Below are 22,266 nucleotides of genomic sequence, written 5' to 3'. Positions count from 1 at the left end.
AGATAGACATATTATAGAAAATCCTAGCCACAAGGTTTTTTGTTTTTCTCTCATTCTCTCGTGAACACATTGGTTCAACCGGAAAGCCTTAGAAGTCTCTTCATCTGAATAACCTTTCTTGTGTTCGTGCTTCACATTAATACCATAACGCTATCTCTCGAGGGTTGGATAACATTCAGTCTCAAGCCACATAAAGATTTGGAAGAGCTACTAACGCATGTATGAATCCAAAACATTCTATATGCATTTTGCATATTCATGAATATATGTTTTAAATCAGGTATCCAAGTTAGGGTTTTTAGGATTGTTTGATTTTTAAAATTTTAAATTCCACTACGCTATTGGTTATTGGTACCCTGAAATCCCTACAAATCCTATGCCTCTAGAGTTCGTTCAACTTCTTTTTGTATGTGACTTATAAGTTTTCCATTAAATCAGTAGTGACTAGATTCGTATTAGGTTTCTAACTTGATATCCATTCGGACATAGGCCAAGAGCGACCTTTAGCTAAACATCATGGCCACTCGATTAATGGAGTGTCAACATATAACTTCTTAATCTGTTAGTGATAATGTTGCTCATACAATTTGATATTTTCGTCATATGATATCTTTTCGAGGCTAAGGTATAGATAAAGTGTTTCTCTCAGTAATCCTCATGTTACATAGAATGACTTCTATCAACGACTAGAGAAATATTAGATTGAACATTAACTCAATCTCATTATGGTCGTTACTATTCGTCAAAGGCCCCTAACTAAGATATCGGCTACTCGGGAGTGATGAATCCTTTATTGATCCACCTAGCCTTTATACAAATCTTAATATAGTCACTCACAACCTTTTTGGTAATTTTCTAACCAAACTACATTGTGCTGGTGTCAAATCATACCAATCCTTACATAAGACGGTTGAGTAACCTCAAGTCTAAGGATTACATATATCTTTGTTCACTAAGAGGATATATATTTCATAAACACTGAAGTAACCATCCATATGAAATCTTTTTAATAGGTCAGTCTAGTAAACATGTTTACAAAATACACCTGTGTTACACCAAATTACTAGGAAACAATTTTGACACATAAGAATTGTCATCATTTTTTGATGAGATCGTTCAATATTATGATAACTCTATCACTATTACTCATGCCCCTGGTGATGACAATATCAGAGTTATGAACATTTTTAAAACACCAATTTAATGTGTATATAGGGTTTTCACGATCAGGTGTCAAACAATGATCCCCTCATCACGATTCAACCATTCTTAAGATATTTTTCTAAGCATCTATCAATATGTTTTATAGACAAAGAATACCATAATAAATAACAAATATGACCTTTATTAATAAACTCGTATCATCATAGGGATTGGCTCTAAGGCACTAACCTAAACAATTTTCTAGGTTTTATAGTATAAAATTGCTGGAAAACTCCTCCAAATCCAACATGTCTTCATCAGGGTAAGGTAACATTGCATAAATGTCATCCTCACACCAACACCAACCTTTGAAACACACAATAACACATATCAAAGGTGATTTCATGCAACAATGCAAAACCTAATAGGAATCAACTGAATTTAATAGCTTGTAAACTTTAACAATATCAAGCAAAACTCAAGAACAAAAACTCAATAAATTAATACCAATTTTACATAGTCATGATTTACTACAATTGTGCAACAACACAATAGCAAATCGTATTTCAGATTTTTAACAAATTAATATCAGTACATATTTTGCAACAACATATAGATACAATCAATCAAAACAAGTATAATTTTTATGAAAATACCACTAAACATTAGCTCTAAATTTTTATGAAAATACCACTAAACATTAGCTCTAATATCATTAAAAGGTTTTTGAGTCACCAAAAATTGGCTGGGTAGTGGAATAGACATATAAAATTTTAGAGATAACCCAAAAGACCTATTGATCATGTTTTAGGTTGGTAGATTCATCAAACAAGTTATAGTAAATACAGGGTATTTATAGAACACAATACTTGTGTTAGATAGCTCTTTCTTTCTTTACATAGCTATGTGTACGTTCTCTAACCCACAATGAGGTGGCACCATGATATCCACAAGAAGCACAGATTACAAGGAAACCATCCAATGGAAATCATTTTGTCGAGTCAGTCTAGTGAACACATCTATAACGTGCATCTATATGCTACACCAAGCTATCAACTAATAGTTTCGACACGTGAAAATTGTTGTCACCTTTCAGTGGAATTGCTTAACACTATGATAATCTCTTTACTATTACTTGTGCCCATGGTTAAAGTAATACCAGAATTACAGACGTTTCTAAAATGGTCATATAATGTGTTCATACGGTTCCAACAATCAATCTTTTGATCTCCATTTTGCGATTTTAAAATTCTAAGGGTATATTATTCATATAATCATAATATGTTAATATCATCATGAATGAACAATAAAATATCTTTATTAATAAATAAGTAAATTACAATGTTACAAAAGTCCAAGTTGATTAACCCTAGTGCACTAACCTAACACTTACTACATTGTAATATTCTTATACTATATTCATAGTATTAGAAACCCTATAGACATAGGCATTTTGATTATCCAATCAAATGATGTTAAAATATTGTGACTCATATATTTTCTTATATATCTCTACTTATTTTCTTGCACATCCTAGCAAACCAATTCGAATCTTTTCAAATTATAATTGTTACTATCATAATTTATTTTGTGCAAAACTTTGAATTGTGCACATCAGATGTTTACAAAAAATTGCATAAAAATCATTCAAGAATTATACATACATACATACATACATACATACATACATACATACATATATATATATAATATATATATATATATATATATATATATATATATATATATTTGTGTATAATTTGAGTTGATGATCCATGCTTATTCTTTCCTATCTCGCATATAAAACATCGACAAGTGACATTGCTAACGTCAATATCACTATGTTGGAGATTAAATTGGTGAAATAAAATTACAATATTCTTTGGTGGGATGGTGACTTGTTCCTTTTCTTTCTCTTTTCCTGATTCCTGAGGCCACATTGTTCTCATCTTATTTCCATGCTTTTGGATTTATGAGATCTCTTGTATTGGGGCCCCTTAAAGAATAATAATTGACGGGGCAAAGGCAGAGAGGCACCTTTGTTTAAATGACTTTTGATTCAGCGGACCTTCTCCCACTGACCTAAAAATACCAGGGGCCGTTTGGCATCATCCCAGAATCTCCTTTACCTGTAATGGAATATTTTAAAGCAAGAAAGGAGCTTCAAGTACAGCTTCTTGTTAAAGAGAAAGGCTAGCTCAATAACAATAACCTCTTCTTTCTTTTCTTGTTTTTTCAAATATTAGCGCCACGTATCATCTAAACTCATCAATAATTATATTTCTTTCTTTGAATAATCACATTGCCGAAGAAGCAGATGCTTCTTCTTGAAGGACCCTCTGATCTTCATGTGATATTGGACCCAGTTCTCTTTGGGACCGACATTTTGATCTTATAGTAAAAGCAACATTCTGATTTCTGATACTTACCCAAAAAAAATATTCTGATTTCTGATATATATGTAAACTTCTGCAACTCTTTTTAACTTCATAATTAATACAAATACCTTCTAGCAGTAACACCAGACATTCAGACAATCTTAAACTGAAAGCCACCGTGCCATGTACTTGTTTATTTAATTAATAAGCCTGTCTGTTTTAGACAGCACTAAGCATTTAGATTAATTTTGAGTCCTACAGGGTATTGTTTATCAATTTATGCAGAAAACCAACTCAGAATATTGCATGCCACTCAGATAGCAATGCTTTGGAAATCAATGATTGGATTTTGATTCCAGTGATGAAAAACTCTTGACCCAACCCAAGAAATCTGAAGATCGATCTGATTCCTTAGACTTTTAGGATTGTTGTTGGCCAATGTGGCTTCCCTTTTTCTTTTCTTCTTTTCTTTATTTCTCCATAGTTGAGCTGGGACATGGATTACAGACTTAAAGCTAACACTTCCTTTGGAATATATTTCTTTATAAGACTTTTATGCAGAGTAAATTATGTTGATATATTTTATATTTGAAGAAAGTTTACAACCTGTATATAAATACATTAATTGGACCTTTTTGTCATTTCGATATGAACTTGCATGTGTCACGAAAATTGGATTTTTGTAATTGTACCAGAAGGGCATTTGGAAATTAGTGTGTTGCTTTTATCACAAAATATGTCATTTTATATTACTTAAACGACCTGGTTTTAATACCTTATCAGATTTTATTATTGTTACGTAAATCTCCAAAGCTGAGATTATCACTTAATTGAATAATCTTACAGAAGTATGACTCTTTAGGTACAATTTCCACAGTGCAATGTATAAAATGAGGTGTTTACATGCTTGAGTTTTATAATATTGTTGATCTGATTCACTTTTTATAGACTAAATTCTTTATGAGAAAAAATTATAAGGGTGGCTCCTAAAATCTAAGGTTAGATTCTTTGATTCCTCCATCCCTACAAAGAACAAAAAGAATCTGCCAATCCCACCACACTCTCCCCAAAAAATAAAAAATAAAATTAGAAAAAGGAAAAGGAAAAGGTCAAGAAAATTTTAAAAAGAAAGAAGACCCATTTGGTTTTCCCTTTCATTGCCAAAAAGAAATGAGTGACTGACATTTTCCCACCTAAGTATTTCCTATAAATTTTTTCACCCTTTAAATGCATAAATCACTTTTTTTTCATGCAAAACCTAACTTCATTATTTAGAGACATGAAAAATGACTAAAATACTTTTATTATTTCGTTATTTTTCGATTTCACCCTTTTTATAATTTAAGAACAATTGGAGTAGAAGAAATGGAGAAGATTCAAGTGCCTGATACATTTTGGAAAAGCTTGAAGAATTGGAGGGAGATCTTTTGTCCAGTTATAGAAACGGAAAACACCAAGAGAGGCAAGTGATTTACAATGCTCAAACAAACGATAAAAATCAGCTTCGATATTGGACTACGGGTGTTGATGCCAACAGACTAATTTAACGCGGCTAAATCTGGGCCACTAAGGAAGTCAAATCCGAAGAGTCATGGGTTATCGACAATAGAGAGTGACAGAAGTAAAAAACTTGTCTCAAATGTTGAGCCAATAGAAGTATAGACGACGAAGACCAATTGGAAACGAAGTGGCCCCACGGAGGAGTTTTTCGCCCTCTGCCTAGGCTGCATAGGAAAGGCTCAAAACCAATCCCTCCGCAATCCATAGATGGAAATGGAATTCAGCGATTGCTATGAAGCCAAGTTAGAGTCGATAAAAGCACAAATCAACATCTTTCTCGAACATTATTAATTTTATATTTGAATTGATAGGGAACTATAGTTGGTGCTAGGGCATAAGTTTTCATAGATTTTCACACTAGTAAACAAAATAAAGGCAACTCAAAATTTGAACTTCTAAGAATATACCCAGAAGACTGTTTTTGCATTTGGCAACCTGTTTATGATAGATATCTTCGTTAATCTTCACGAATATAACATCACCTCGTAAGGTTGGTGATGGTAGTTGACTTAAATTGACATCGAGATCATCAGATTTTTGAAGCATTAACGAAGAGATTTTTGGTTTAGAAGAGGAAATCAAGGGAAGAGATGAAGAGGGAGGATTGGGTTTAATTACAATAGTGATTTCATTAAAGAATATGACCAAGAGGAGAAATTCCTAATACAATTGACAACATCAATGATAAGATTCAAGATGATGAAGGGATCCCATCTGACCAGCAATGTCTCATCAGAAATTGGATTGTGTCGTGGCTGCTTTGGTGTGCTTGTATCGTAAAGGGGGTGGGCTTTTGCACAACCGTAAGAAAGTCTCCATCAGTTGTTTAGTACATTTTTTCCCGTTGCTGATTATGTCATGCTCTGATTAATGAGCTTCTTCTTTAGTCTAGGATTATGAATAATAATCAAATCAAATCCAAAAAATGGTTGGGTAAGAACAAGAAAAGGTCATCGTCCGACTTTCGGTTACTCTACTAAGCGAAGAACCACTCGTTGCCTTTATTTTGCACGACATATATGGCTCTGATTGTGGTGATGGGTGGTGGTAAGGAAGAAAGAGAGTAAAAGAAAGAGTTGTAAAATGAAGAAAGAAACAAAAGAATTTTTCTTTTTAATTTCTTTTATTTTTTAGAAAATTTAAAAATATTATGCCCTTCTATCGTTAATTTTATGTTTAAAGAGTTGGGTTTTGGTGGAAAAAAGTGGTTTATGTATTCAAGGAATGGAAAAGTATTTTTCGGGCCAAGCCTGGGGTTGTAAAATGTTAATCACAGAGAAGAAATTACAAACAATATTATTTTTTTCTTCAAAGCTCCTCAAGCGTTAGGAAAGTTGTTTCCATTATTCATCATGGTGGGGCTATGTCTAACTCATCAGGGAATCAAGGAGAGTCTGAGAAATGAGAAAACATCAAGATGAAAACAAACCATACACTTTTCCTCTTTTCTCTCCTTTTGAGACTCAATTCAAGTGTGTTGCTTTCTCTGTTTTTGCCGCATCAGAGATTCTCTCTATCCCTTTCAAGTCAAAGAAGAAAGAAGAAAAAATTATAAAAAAGAAAAGTTGGTGTGAAATGGGAGATAAGAGAAAGGACGAGCCACTGCTCATGGCATGTATTCCCCCTAACTTAACCCCACTTAAGTTTCCAGATATGGAGTGAGAACATAGGACAGCACACCAACTGCAACCGAAATTATAAAGACAACTATAGCTGCCCCTTATTATTCAATCCATTACTAAAAGGAACAGAAACCCAAAAATATGTTTCAGTTTTTCTACTTGTCTCTCATCCTACATACATAAATCTATCTGCAAAACATGCAAAATCAAAATATGAACTTGGTTCTGTCCACTGACGCTAAGCCTAGGCTAAAATGGACTCCAGAGCTTCATCAAAGATTTGTTGAAGCAGTCAATCAGCTTGGAGGTGCAGAAAGTAAGTCTCAATTTATATTTACATTCTTAACCATCTTCTTCTTTCAACATACTACTGAGTTCCTGATTTGTGTTCATTCTTGGGCAGAGGCAACACCAAAAAGTTTGATGAGAATGATGGGAATCCCTGGACTTACTTTGTACCACCTAAAAAGCCATTTACAGGTAATATTTCTCTTTAAGAGTTACTCTCTCTATCTTCTTTCTGAAAGAAGAAGGCGAATGATCATTATGTATATTTGTGTTTCTTGTTGCAGAAATACAGGTTGGGAAAAAGCCAACAGGCTGAAACCTGCATTGAGAATAAGCAAGGTGATTTAAAATCATCAGACTAGGCATGATCATCAAAATTTCCCATCTTTCTCTTCTTCGGATTTCATAGTAGGTTATCTTTTTATGCAGATTGCACAGAGAGCCAGAGCAGTGACGGGAATCTCACTAGGAATACCAATGAAGAAACATACAATCAGCTTAAAGAGTAATAGTCAGAAATAAGTCATAATCCATTCGGTGAATTTAACAAGATATTATAATAATTCAAGTAGCTTCAACTGATTCAAGTGTTGTGTTTATAGAGGCTTGCAGATCGCTCGGGCTCTCCAAGTGCAACATGAAGTACAGAAGAAACTTCACGAGCAGATTGAGGTACGCCCAACAAATAAACCAATCCGTGATTTGTTTGTAATCCTCAATAAGGCATCATCAATACAGTTCAATCAAATGGGAATTGCGATTTCCAGGTTCAGAGACATTTGCAGCTGAGAATTGAAGCTCAAGGGAAGTACTTACAGTCTGTCTTAAAGAAAGCTCAAGAAACGCTTGCCGGGTATAATTCTTCTTCTGTGGAAGTTGAAATTGCAAAAGCTGAACTTTCCCAGTTAGTTTCAATGGTTAACAATGGCTGCCCGAGTTCTTCGGTCTCAGAACTAACAGAAGCAGGGACTTCAAGCTTAAAAGACGTCAAAAGCAAAGAGATGAGAAGCACAATTTGTTCCATGGAAAGCTCTTTGACATCATCTGAGAGTTCGGGGAGAAAGGAAGAGAAACTGACAATGAACGAGGTCGTGGACACTCATAAATCTACAACATCTTCTGTTGAACTTCCATTAATGGATCTTCATAGTGGGAAGAAGAGAAGTGGATGTACCATTTCTGATGCCTTTTGGGACGAGGAACCAGTTAATAAGATATTATCAACTGATGAAGAGAAAAATGGTGAGCAATTGAAAATTTCTGGACTAATGGGTAAATTTGACCTCAACAGAAAATACCAGAATGACAGTGAAACAGGTTCAAAAGCAATAGACTTGAATTGCAATGGATTAGCACAACTTAATGGACCCAGATAGAGTTTTGGAAACTTTAGAGTGAATGGCCTTAAATGATGTAATCTTTGCCGAAAACTTGATAATATTTTGTTTATAGATTACGTATATGGTTATATATATATATGGACAACTAAGGGCTTATGAAAGTATATGCATTTCAAAAGAAGGTATAATGCAATACTGTTTGTATAAATCAGTCTGTCACTTTGAGTGTCCCTTTTGTAATGGCATCTTGTCTTGAAAACAACTTATTTACTGATGTCTATCTACCCAAATGTTAGCTCAGCTATTGGTAGCCACGGAGGCATAGTCAATATTCAGCAAGGTCTTTCAAGAATGTTCATTTTTCTTTCCGGCCAAATCACTCTTTCCCACCTGAACTTTGATCAATGACATTTCTTACTTTTAAAGTTTGAAAAGTTTATTTTCTTAACCATACATTAAATTTGTTAATAATATATGTTAAATTTTTTATAAAATTATTAAAAAAGACACAAATATTTTCTATTTTTACCAAAACTAAAAAATGGTTTGCTTCCAAAAAAATTTATAAATTTTTCCACCTCCAGGGAAAAATGATAAGAACTAAAAGTTAAACAATGTCGGCAATAAGACTATTCCCCTCTATCGTTCTTGCCACCAAACTTTCTGTCACCGCCAACCAACCACTCAAATTCCCGTGATTGTCAACCTTTCAACTTGTGCACAACTTCATGGTCCCATTACCGTTGCTCACTGTCATTGACAAACTTCGTTTCAATTGGATCATGTCATTTTCATCAACTTTGGGATATTTTATCACCTACACGAATCCCAGACACATCCAGATAAGTTGGCTACCCTTTGAGTGTTTTCAGAAGCCAAGAAATGAGAAAAAAGATTTAAAATAAAGAAAATAAAGAAGATAAAAAACGGAAAAAAGTAAGTAAAATGAACATGTAATTTGATTATCTTATTAAAGGTGTAAGAGATGCTAACTTTATTATATATTTTTTAAACTAAAGTGATAAAATACCTTGCGAGGTTAAAATAACTTCTAACTTAAATGGATGGGTAGAAAAATGTATATCTCAAACTTTTATGAAGGAAAATCTAACATCAATGTTATGATGGAAAATAGTCATTTGGCTATTTTTCTACCGTTGATGGAGGAGTAGGCTAGAAATTGATATCAACTGGGTCAAAGTTATACCTTCAAAATTTAAGATTTAATAAACAAATAAAAACTGTAAATTGTTTAATAGATTTAAAATTGAAATCAAAGTTTTTTCGTTTTAAAATGTTAATAATTTTTCAAGCTAATGGATTTTCAATCAAATCGAATAGTTACATTACACTCACTTTTTATATTGCACGGCAAGCCAGTAAATCCAATTGTTTTGGCTATAGATTTATTAGCGTAATTCTATCGACATGACAGTCCCTACAGTTTTAATTCACAAAAAGCCAACAAAATATAATGAATTAGGCTCGATTTGTCCAAGTTTACGCTTAAATTTTTTTTTTCAGAGTTTGAGTTTTGGATAGCTCCAGTCACACTTTATTTATAATATTAAAACACTGTTCATTTAAAATTTTTAGGTTTTAGGCACATATTCATATCTAAATCATGCTCGAAACACATTATTCATTAATGCTCGAGTTTATACAATCTTTTATTATCAATTAATGTGTACAGTTTTAAACATTGCACAAGTAGGTTATGATAACATTAATTATAATTAGTCATGTAATTCTTTTATTTATTATAATGAGAATGATTGAAAATATGTATGTGTGGATTAGACATTTTAAAGCTTTTAACGTGATTTAACATGTTGTTTGAGAACCTTCGTCTACAATTATGAGATTGATAGCAAATAGTGTTTCTTATAAAGTATGAATGGTAGTCACAAAAGATATTGTCCTCATCAGGACTTGATTGAAAAATGTCTAGGAGGGATAATCTTATCTTACCATTTCCTGCCCTTTCCCTCTTCCATTTTATGAGATCATTTATATTTATAGAATGCAGATAAAAAATTTAATATTATCTATTACAAGTCAACTTTAAATTCAAAAATTAACTTTCTATTTTGTTATGTAGAGATTGTCTAACAAGTGTGTTTCAATGTGATAAAAAATTATTGTTTTCCATATTAACATGAGCTGAGGAAAGAATGCTAGCTGGTAGGCTATTCCCCCTAAGCGAGAGACATCTACTCATATATCCAGTTTATGGTCATATTCTTTTAACTAGTTGCTTCTTTGGATGTTGTTCTATGAGTTCAATCTATCAAAAGTTGTCTAGTATTACAACTTGTTTATTGACAACTTTCTTTTGTTTAACTCTAATAGTCGCCACTAAAATAGGTGGAAAGCCATAGAGGTTAGGTTTTATGATTAAGAAAAGAAGAAAAGAAAAGGGGAAAAAGAAGAGAAGAGAAGAGTGGGAAAGGAAAGGCCTAATTCTTTGCCTGCCAATGCTTCGCTTCCTCCTTCTCCCAATGGTTTCTGCTACTTCCTGGAGCTCTCTGCTGCATCTTGGAGCTTCTGCTGCTGGGTTCTCTTCCTCTTTGGCTGCATTTTCCTGTCAAGGAGCTGCTTTTGGATGATGCTTTGGATGCTTTCTGGTCTGTTGCTTCTGTCTGCTTCAGCCAAAGTGTGCTTTCGTGGCCTTTTCTTAAGCTGGTGCAGCACATTGAAGTCAGTTTTCTCAGACTCTCCTTGCCTACGCCTGTGGATTTTGGAGAAGCCATGCCCTACTCGTTTCTTTCTGCTGCAGCTTGTCTCCTGTCCATTTACCCTCTTTCTGCTGCTGCCCTCCCTGGTTCGTCGCCAAGATTTTCCGCAGATTTCTTTATGGATTTTCCAGATTTTCTTGGGCGCCATGTCTTCTTCCAGTCGCCTAGGCCCAGTTGCCTTCTGCTGGTCTCTTGGTGGCTGCTTGGGATTCTGTCCTTTTGCTGGGTTTTTGATGGTTGTTATTTCTTGTGTTTCCTTTGAGTTGTGGTTTGGCTTGCTGTCTTTTTTTTTGCTGGTTCTTTTGTTTAGTTGTTTTTTGTGGTATGTCAAATTTGTTCAAACTTATCTAATGGTGGTTTTTGTTGGTCTTTCTCAGGTTTGGTCGAGTTTAGTTTGCTTTGGTCCTCTTGGTTTTTTTTTTTTTTTTTTTGGTTAATATACATATTTACTTATATTAAAAAAAAAAAAGAAAAAGAAAAAGAAAGGCCTCATTAAGATAAAAAGCTCAAGTCAAATTTGAAGGCTCCACTTTAGATCCCAATAACTGCTTTTTACTACCCTGATGCAACTCTTTAAATGTAAGTCCAAGACATCATCTAGTATAAACCATGACATTCTCTAAAGTAAGCTTATGACATTCTTGGATGTAAACCCACAATACTCTCAAATCATACCATCCTCTAATGAAAGTTCACTATACTCTCGGAGGAAAGCCCAAGACATGCTCTAAAGTAAACTCACAACACTCTCCATCATTCACTGATGTAAACCCACAACACTCTTAATTGATAAATTCATAGTGTTCACTAATATTAATATATGCCCATATCACACTGAGCTAAACCCAAAACGTTTTATAATGCAAGGTCACGACACTCTCAAAACTAGCCATACGGTCTTCTCTAATGTAAGCTTATGACACTCTCAAAAATAATTATTTATAATATTGACCAAATAAATTATAAATGTATCATGTAGTGCAACAATCCACAATCTACAAAAATCCTATTTGAGATATAGATGTCTTGATCGGTGTCAAATGACTAAACAATCTTTATTTGATATTACACAAAAAGAAGGAAGTCTCTCTAAATCAAAATTATAACTAGGTTTATACCAAAATATGAATCTATCTGAGATTTTTTATAGAATTTTTTCATAGTGTTCATCTAAAAATAAACTAATTTTCTCTCGAAACAAGATACTACAAATGAATGAAAGATTCTCTTAATTAAATTCAAACAATGAATATAATTTATGATGACTTTAGTCCTATCATAAATGTATTTTCCCAATGTGTGTATGTGTGTGTGCACGGGGGTATATATATGCACACTCTACACCACAAAGTATCACTAAATCATCATTCTTTTGTAATATACTCATATCAGGAATAATATCGTGGACGTAGGCATATTATCATTTCATCAAACAACATTAAAAATCATGTGTCTTACTTATTCTTTTGTTTCTTTACGCTTTATCTTTTTAATATATCGTGACAAACCAAATTGAGTGTTTTCATAATCTAAGTATTGTTACTGTAACCTATTTATATAAGACTAAATTATATATATTAATTGGTGGCAAGATATCATATCAACATATCTTAATTAATATATTTTCAAATTTAATATTGTACCATAAATTTCATCAAAAACATCGTCTTAAATAAAAAAGAAACATATTATTTTCAAGTTTTTGAAAGTAAGTTTTTCAACTTTTAGATTTTTGTTTTTTGATGTTTTCTATATTTAAAAATTCCAATAATACTAGATGCATATATAATGAATACTAATTTGAAAATCAATATTATAATTGAATGATTTTGAATTTAAGATTAAATAACATTCAATCACATGACGGTACATCATTCTTATTATTCAAATTAGTACTCGTTATAGATATAATTAATATTATTCTTACAATTGTTTTGGTTGTTATAGCTTTATTATGTTTTCAGATTTTTTTTTCAGTTTTGCTCAATTATTCTTAGTTTTATTTTTAATTTCTTATAAAATATAATATTTTTAGACAATTTAATAGTTTTTTTGGTCTAATATAGGTGCTAGAGATTATTGGAAATGAAGTCAAAGTGCGGGATTGTGTTTGAATTGATGAGAATATTAGGCGAGGACATAAAGTTATCTACACTCGCTTGCTTAAAATAAAACTAATTAACAAAACAATGAAATTCTAAAACGGTATTGGCTTTTGATAAAGTTTGGTGGCTTAAAGGTTTTCTTAATAAATGACAATAATGTATCATCATTTTTGTTACACAATATTTTCCTATCGACACGATGTCTCCCCAAGCAGTGACTAGCTTCAACACCAGTGCTTAAGCACATCTCTTATCTATCATTCGCCCAAGAGTATATATGAATGAACCTTTCATCTTGTGATAGAGAGAAGACCTCTATTTAACAGTAAATCTATATAGTATCTTCAAATGGATTTTTCTATTTTCCTTCGTATCAACAAGAGAAAATTATTTCCTCATTCCCAATTGAGATAATTCTAATATTGTAAATATTTTAATAAGAGTAAATTCTCATAATTGTATTTGAATTATGAACTTCGAGATATTTCTAACTTAATGTAACTTCTTGTTTCAAGTCTAATAAATGTAAAAGACAAATAAAATTATCAAAATCTTATGATGTACGATATATATTTTATGATATGATACAATACAAATAGAATGTTATTTAGCCACTATAAAATTATTGTAAAATATGTAAATGAGAAAATTTAATACAATAAATATAGACTGACACTAGAAGGAAGGTCTTTGTTGTATTTAGCCATCATAGATTTCAATCATCCAATGCACCCAAGTCTTTCCTAATGGCTCGTGGAAGATGGCATATTAAGGTTTTGGATAACCAAACATCCAAGGAATTTAATAACTAATTTAATAAGAGTTCAATACCTAAATCATATTGGTAAATGAAATATACAACTCCTTATAAAGAAAACGTTGACTCAAAGAGTCATTATAATCTTATTTTGATGTTAATAAACCAATATATTCCTAAGCATATTGACTAATGATTTTATCTAAGTGTGAGTTTAGATTGCAAGAATTCATAAAATACATTTGAAAAAATTTCAAGATAGAAATTAAAAAGAAAACTCAAGTGAAGAATTCTTGAAGATTTGAAGAAAAACTTAAGTTTAGGTAAATATATTTGTAATTTTGAAGCATTTGTTTTGATTAGAATATTTATTTTCACTTAAAAACTTACTTTCATATCTTTCATATTTTAGGTTAAAATGTTGTTTTTCAAACTTATTGAGTTAAGCCAAATTTTTAACTAAGTTTATTAACTCATTTAAAATGATGAACTTTTGTGAACTGCATTTTTATATATCAAAGTTGGTTTTGAAAGAATTTTCAAAAATGGATTAAATTATTACCTTTCAAAGGTTCAGGGGTAAATTACAAATTTTTAAAAATTCTTTGGTTGACTGAATTTGACCAGTCGAATTCTTCGATGGTAGCTTTTGAATTATCCAGAAGCCATGTATTTTGGCTTTTAGAAATTCGATTAACCGAATTTCTTCTGGTATACCGAATTTTGCTTTGAATTTTCTAACAGCTAGTACTACGTAGACACCATAGAAGTGCCACATCACATCCGGTTGATCGAATTACAACTGGTCAACCAAATTTTGCATTTTTTGGAAAATTAAAACGGCTAGTTTTTGTACACAAAGCTAACGTTTTTCATTTTCCCTTATATAAACCGAATTAAATTCATTTGAAAAGAACTTTTGTCACTAAGAATTTTCACATATTTGAGAGCAATCAATTTTGAGCTATTCACTTATAAGTTATTTTCTTTATTCAAAACCCTTGCTTACACACTTTTTTATTTCATTTGCATTGGGTTGTAATAAGCTTAAATTTTTATATACACTCTTTGAGAAAAATTATATTTTGAATTCATACAAAAATTCACACTATGAAAAAATGAGATTTACTTTTGGAGAGATTAGAAAATTTTTAATGAAATAAATTGAGTTATAGAACTTGTAAAGGTTAGTAGCACCTTGGAAGCTATTTTTTTTGTGAAGAAAAGCTTGGTTAGGATTTTGTCAACCAAGGATTAGCGGAATACTCCAAGGGAGATAGCTTGGAGAAGTGGACATAGACTAGGTTGTGTCGAACCATTATATTTCGTGTGTTTGATTTTCTCATCCCTCAAACTTATATTTTATGTTATGTTATTTTGGTTGTATTGATTATTCAAAACATCTCTTGTCATTTTCATAAATTGCATTAAAATAGTCAACATTCTTTAAATTAAATAAATTGGTTTAATTCTTTAATTTGATAAAGATTGTTTTAAATTACGTAATTCATCCCCCTTCTTAATCCATTCAATCCTTCAATTGGTATTAGAGCAAGATTACTCATTTTCGTAAACTTAACCATTTAGAGTAATGGCTATAAACCTAAGAAAATCTCATACTGTTAGTGAAAGGCTTGCCCCCAATAGACCGCCATTGTTTGATGACACTAGATATGTCCATTGAAAAAATCATATATCAATTTTCCTTCAAAGTGATTATGAATTGTCAGATGTAGTACAAGATGAACCTTTTGAACCTATAAAAGAGGTAGATAGGATACAAGTGCCAAAAACTAGGGAAGAAATGACCCCTTAAGATAAAAAAAATATTGTCATTAATGTTAGAGCTATGAATATATTATATTGTGTATTAAATGAATATAACTTTAACAAGGTCAAACTTGTACCATAGCTAAAGAAATTTGAGAATTGTTGATAGTGTTAAATGAGGGAACTTCACAAGTCAAAGAGACTAAAATTAGCATGCTCACACACTCATATGAGTTATTTGAAATGAATGGAGATGAGACTATTAGTGACATGTTCGATAGATTTATTACTATTGTGAATTAATTGAAAAATCTTGGTAAAGTTTATGCTAACTAAGAAAATGTCAAGAAACTTCTTAGGCGTTTGCCTCCTTCTTAGGATCCCAAAGTGACGACAATCGAATAAGTAAAAGATGTCAAGAATTTACCAATTAAAGAACTTTTGGGGTCACTTCTTACTTATAAGCTCACTATGAAACAAAGACAAATTAAAGAAGTAGAGAAGAAGAAAAAAAGCATCACCTTCAAATCATCTATCAAAGAGAATAAAAAGTTCTTAGAAAAAGAAGAGGAGATGTCAAATGATAAAGATGAAGACACTGCACTTTTGACTAGAAAGGTTGGAATGATTATAAGAAATAGAAAACTAAGAAGAAATGGAAACTTTACAAAAAGAAGGCTACTACCGGTAAAAGAGGAGACAGTGAAAAAGGAGAAAGATAAAGGAAATAACAAGTTGTGTGCTATGAATGCAAGAAGTTGGGACACGTCAAATATGATTGTTCTTTTCTCAAAATTAGTAGATCAAAAAAGAAGGCAATTGAGGCTACATGCGATGATAACGATGAAAGTGAATCCGAAAAAGAGGATAATGAAGTAGCCAACATATGTTTCATGGAAATTACAAATAATGAGGTAATTAACTCTAGTTCATCTAATACTTTTGATGATTTAGATAATATAGATGATGAGATAGATAAAAATCCCTCATGTGAAGAGTTATATGATACACTTGAAGAGATGAATGAAAAACTTGCTCTTTGTATGTTTAAAAATGCAACATTTAGAAAGAAAAATTTAAATTTGGAAAAAGAAAATGAGTCTTTAAAGAAAGAAAATGAATTTCTTAACCAAAAAATCTTTACGCTTAAAGGTAAATAAAATGAAGAAAACAAGTGTTCCATTTTTTAAAAAAGAAAAATGAAAGTTTGAAAATGATCTTTATATAGCTAAAAAGCGAAAAGAAACTATAGAAAGTGAAATTGAAGCTTTAAAAAGAGGGGCAAAGAATTTAAGTGAAATAGTTTTAAAATTCAAAAATGGAAAATACATTCTTGTTAAAATATTTGATGTGCAAATGAGAGTTTTAAACAAAAGAGAACTTGGTTATAAACTTTTTATTAAATAAAAATATTTAAAAATTATTTTGTCAAACCCTCAACTTCAAGTGAATCAAATATAATTTACAATTATTGTGGAAATAAAGGTCACATCTCATCATTTTGCCCAATTCAAAAGAAACATCATATGAGTACTAAAAAAGTATGGGTTTCTAAAGGAACAAAAACTAACCACCAAGGACCCAATAAGATTTGGGTACCTAAGACAAATTCTTGAATATCTCATTGTGTTTAGGAACAAAAAAACAAAAGGAGAAAAAGCACATGGTTCCTCCATAGCACTTGCTCAAAACACATGACCAAAGAAATTTCACAATTCTCGATAATAAACAAGAAAGATGGAGGACATGTCACCTTTGGAGACAACGCGAAGGGTAAAATTATTGGTATTAGAGATATCAGTAACAACTCTCACATTATTATTGAAAATGTTCTTTTGGTGAATAGTCTTAAACATAATCTTCTTAGCATTAGTCAACTATGTGATAAAGGATTTAAAGTTATTTTTTAGCCAAATAGTTACATTATAGAAAATATGAATATAGAAAGCCAATTTGTATAGGAAATAAAGATAGAAATGTTTACACTATAGATGTAGAAAATTCATCTCATGAAAATCTATGTTTCTCTATATTGCATGAAAATAGTTGGTTGTGGCATAAAAGACTAGCTCATGCTAGCATAGACTTAATTTCAAAAATCTCCAAGAAGGAGCTTGTCAAAGGTCTTCCAAAAATAGATTTTGTTAAAGATAAAATTTGTGATGCATGTCAATTTGGCAAACAAACAAAAAGTTCTTTTAAAAGTAAAACTCATATTTCTACATCTAGACTTTTACAACTTCTTCATATTGATCTTTTTGGTTCTTCAAGAACCGCAAGCCTAAGTGAAAAACATTATGCTTTTGTTATTGTTGATGATTTTTTAAGATTCACTTAGGTAATTTTTCTTTCCCTCGATGCATTTTCAAAATTTGTGAAGAAAATACAAAAAAAAAAACGCATATTTCTTGCATTAAGAGTGATCATGGAGGAGAATTTGAAAATCATTGATTTGAAAACTTTTGTGATGAGCATGATATTGAAAATCAATTCTCTGGTCCTAGACCTCCTCAACAAAATAGTGTTGTTGAAAGAAAGAATAGGACAACTCAAGAAATGGCTAGAACCATGCTAAATGAAAAAGCCCTACCTTAATATTTATGAGTGGAAGTCATAAACACCGCTTGTTATGTTTTATACCATGTTTTAATAAGACTATCATTGGATAAAACTCCATATGAACTTTGGAAAAACAAAAAACCAAATATTGGTTATTTTAAAATTTTTGGATGCAAGTTCTTTATTTTAAACACAAAAGAAAATTTAGGAAAATTTGATTCAAAATTGGACATTGGTATCTTTCTTGGACATTTATTATCTAGCAAAGCATATAGAGTGTTTAACAAAAGGACACTAGTAGTCGAGAAATCTATGCATGTTTTTTTTTTTTTATGAATCTAATCCTTTAACTAGTGTACAAGTTGATATTTATGATGATCAAGTTAAGAATGGAGATCAAATGAAAAATTCATGATTCACCAAATGATGTTAAGTATGAGACAAAACAAGAGCCAAAACATGAAAGAAAAAAAAATCTTCCTAAGGCTTGGAGGTATGCAGATGTTCATCCTAAAGAATTGATTATCGATGAGAAAAATTAAGGTGTTAAAACTAGATCATTCTTCAATCTTTGTAATAATTTTTCATTTCTTTCACAATTTGAACCAAAAACATTTCATGATGCATTAAGTGATGAGTTTTGGATTTTAGTCATGCAAGAAGAACTAAATTAATTTGAAAGAAACAATGTTTGGGAATTAGTCTCTCGTCCAGATCACCAATCCGTTATTGGCACAAAATAGGTTTTTAGAAACAAAATGGATGAATCCTAAGTGGTTGTTAGAAATAAAGCTAAATTAGTGGGTCAAGACTACAACCAAGAAAAGAGAATAGATTTTGAAGAAAATTTTGCACCAGTAGCTAGACTAGAATCCATTAGAATGCTTTTGGTATTTGCATGTTCTAAAAATTTTATTTTATATCAAATAAAGGTCAAAAGTGTGTTCTTAAATGGATTTATCATAGAGGAAGTTTATGTTAAACAACCTCACAGGTTTGAAAGTTATAATACCGTATTTTTAAACTTTAAAAAGCTTTTTATGGTTTAAAACAAACACATCGAGCATGATATGAACGTTTGAGTAAATTCTTGCTTGAAAAACACTTTTGCATTGGAAAAGTAGATACTACATTGTTTATTAAGCGAAAAGAAAATGATATACTTTTGATTCAAATTTATGTTGATGATATCATCTTTGGCTATACTAATGTCTCTTTGTGTGAAGAATTTTCTAATCTTATAAGGAAAGAATTTGAAATGAGCATTATGGGAAAACTCAAGTATTTTCGCATACTTAACATCAAGCAAAGCAAAAAAGGCATTTTCATCAACCAATCTTTATACATCAAGGATTTATTAAAGAAGTTTGGCATGAAAGGATTAAAAGCCTCAAGTATACTAATGAGTTCAACTATCAAGCTCACCAAAGAAGAAAATAGGCCAAACATTGATGTCAAAATGTGTAGAGGTATGATTGGCTTTCTTTTATATTTAACCACTAGTAGACCCCATATTATATTTAGTGTATGTTTATGAGCTCAATTCCAATCATGTCTTAAGGAATCTCATTTAAAAGCTCTCAAAAGAATTTTCAAATATTTGCATAACACTAGATTTTTAGGCTTGTGGTATCCTAGAGAAATTTCTTTTGACCTAGTGAGCTATTCGAATGCCGACTTTATTAGGAGCCAAGTCAATAGAAAAAGAATTAGCAATACTTGTCAGTTTCTAGGTCATGCATTAGTTTCATGGTTTTCAAGAAAACAAAACTTCGTAGCTTTATTAACTGCAGAAGCAGAATATATTGCCATCGATAATTGTTATGCCCAGGCCTTGTGGATGCAACAAACCCTTTGGCATTATGGAGTTTGTCTATCTAAAAGGCCAAAGGACTTATTCCCCCCTAAAGTTTGCTAATTTCTTAAGTTTCCCTCTGTTAACTTTGAAAATCTCATTTACCCACCCATGGGCAGTTAAAATTAATTGAGTCTATTAGTTATATCATTTTCCCCTCTAAACCCTAAAAACTAACAATTTCCCCTAATCCACGTTTTCAAAAACTGTATTTTCTCCTTAGGTTTCCAATTTTTTTGGTGATGATCGATGATCTCTAGGCACCATCTTTTCCTCTTTGATGCATCTTTCTTTCGACTGTGCTCCTTCTGACATTGTGACGCATTGTTGTCGACAGAGATGATTCGTCTTCTTCTAGAGATGAAGAGTCTTTGTTGTCGATGAAGACCTCATCTTTGTCTCTAGACAAAGACGATTCATCTTTGTCGATGACAATGTCTCATGGCATCAAAAAGAGCACAATCGGAAGGAAGAAGTATCGAAGAGGAAGAGATGGTGCTTGGAGATTGCTAATTATCGTCGAAAAAATTGGATCTAAAATTTTGAAAACCCTAGGGGGAAAATGCAGTTTTTTAAAACTTAGGTTTAGGAGAAATTGTTAGTTTTTAAGGGTTTAAGGGAAAAATTTAAATCAAATCTAAGTTTATTTTTAATATTAAATATAAAATATTGATTTTGCCTTTAAAACTAACAGATTTAAACAACTATGGGTGAGTAAATGAGATTTCAATGTTAACAGGGGGAACTTGAGAAAATAGTATATTTTGGGTGGGAATAAGTCTTTTGGCCTATCTAAAACTCTAATCTTGTGTGACAACACAAGTGCTATAAACTTATCTAAAAATCCCATTCAACACTCTTGAACCAAACATAAAAATTAGATATCATTTTATTTGAGACCATATTCAAAAAGGTGATTTTTGTCTTGACTTGGGATCCACCGAAAATCAACTTGCGGAAATTTTTACAAAACTTCTTAGAGAAGAACGTTTTTGCAAAATTAAAGGTGAACTTGGGATCATGAAATCACCATATTAGCATTTGTATTTATATATCATTGTGGTTGTGGTGATTTGGTTGAATTAAAAGTGTCAATATATGATTTATGCATATTTTTATGATTGGCCAATATTTGGTAGAAAATCTTCCTTGAATTGTATGTTTATTGATTGTTTATGTATTTGATCACTTTGCCATCGCATTTTGCATCAAATTACATTGCATTTCATGTTTTTTGAACCAATGTTGCATAGTTTAATCATTTGAGCTCATTTATGTTCAGATTGAAACAACAAAATGCACAAAACAAATTACTTAGATTTTGCAAAATTTGGTTGTTGGAATGCAAAATTGGCTAACCGAATATTTAAGCAAAATTTGATCAACCAAATTCTAAAGAATTCGGTCGACCAAATCTGTAGAATCTAGTGTATAAGAGCAGCAAAAGCTTCATTTTTTTCACGAACTTTTTAGCCCCTCTTTTGTTTTTCTCTCTACCGAATGCAATTCCAAACTTCAAACTCACACTAATCTACTTCGGTTGACCAAATCTGTAGAATCTAATGTATCATTTGAACTCACACTAATCTACTTCAAACTCAAATTTTTCACACTAAATCAATTCCAAACTTCATTTCTACTTGTTTTAAGCAAAAGACCCTTTTCAAAAACACCTATTTTTGCCTAAAATCACTTCAAATCCCATTAAACCCTAAACCCTAGCTTTTTAAATTTAATCCAAAATCATCCTAATTTCGTTAATTTTTCATCAAATTGAACACAAACCCCTCATTCCCAACATCATTCTTACAAGTTCCAACTATCAATTTTTAAATTTTGACCTCTTATCAAAAACCCCCAAATGACATAACCCATTTTTGGTTTTGTTAGCAAAAATCCTCTTTATGATTGACCGTTTTGACTTTTGATTATACCACTATCGTTTTGTCATCATTTTCAACTAAGGTATGCACTTAGTTTTCAAATTCGTGTCCGTTCGTGAGAAATTATGATTCGGCCCTTGTACATACATTTGACGTTGCTTTGCATTTCGTCACATTCCATTGCATTTTGTGTGGCATTTACTCTCTTGCTCTTTGTTTTATCTTTGTAAAATTTTCAATTTGTAATTTGTTCACTTGAGTTATTAGA

The 22,266-nt window shown here is 31.6% G+C and overlaps 1 protein-coding gene across 1 annotated transcript; it reads left to right on the top strand.

Moving 5' to 3' along the window:
* Positions 1 to 6,729: 6,729 nt before the first annotated feature.
* Positions 6,730 to 8,683, top strand: LOC123216188 (myb family transcription factor PHL8-like). Its single transcript, XM_044636577.1, has 6 exons — positions 6,730 to 7,019; positions 7,107 to 7,183; positions 7,276 to 7,330; positions 7,421 to 7,496; positions 7,594 to 7,663; positions 7,759 to 8,683. The coding sequence occupies exons 1-6, from the start codon at positions 6,902 to 6,904 to the stop codon at positions 8,365 to 8,367; spliced, it is 1,005 nt and encodes a 334-aa protein (XP_044492512.1). The 5' UTR covers positions 6,730 to 6,901; the 3' UTR covers positions 8,368 to 8,683.
* Positions 8,684 to 22,266: the final 13,583 nt, after the last annotated feature.

The sequence above is a fragment of the Mangifera indica genome, chromosome 5 (assembly GCF_011075055.1).
Source record: "Mangifera indica cultivar Alphonso chromosome 5, CATAS_Mindica_2.1, whole genome shotgun sequence".
NCBI lineage: Eukaryota > Viridiplantae > Streptophyta > Magnoliopsida > Sapindales > Anacardiaceae > Mangifera > Mangifera indica.
Note: the sequence above shows the minus strand (reverse complement) of the source record. Positions and strands in the feature narration are given on the sequence as shown.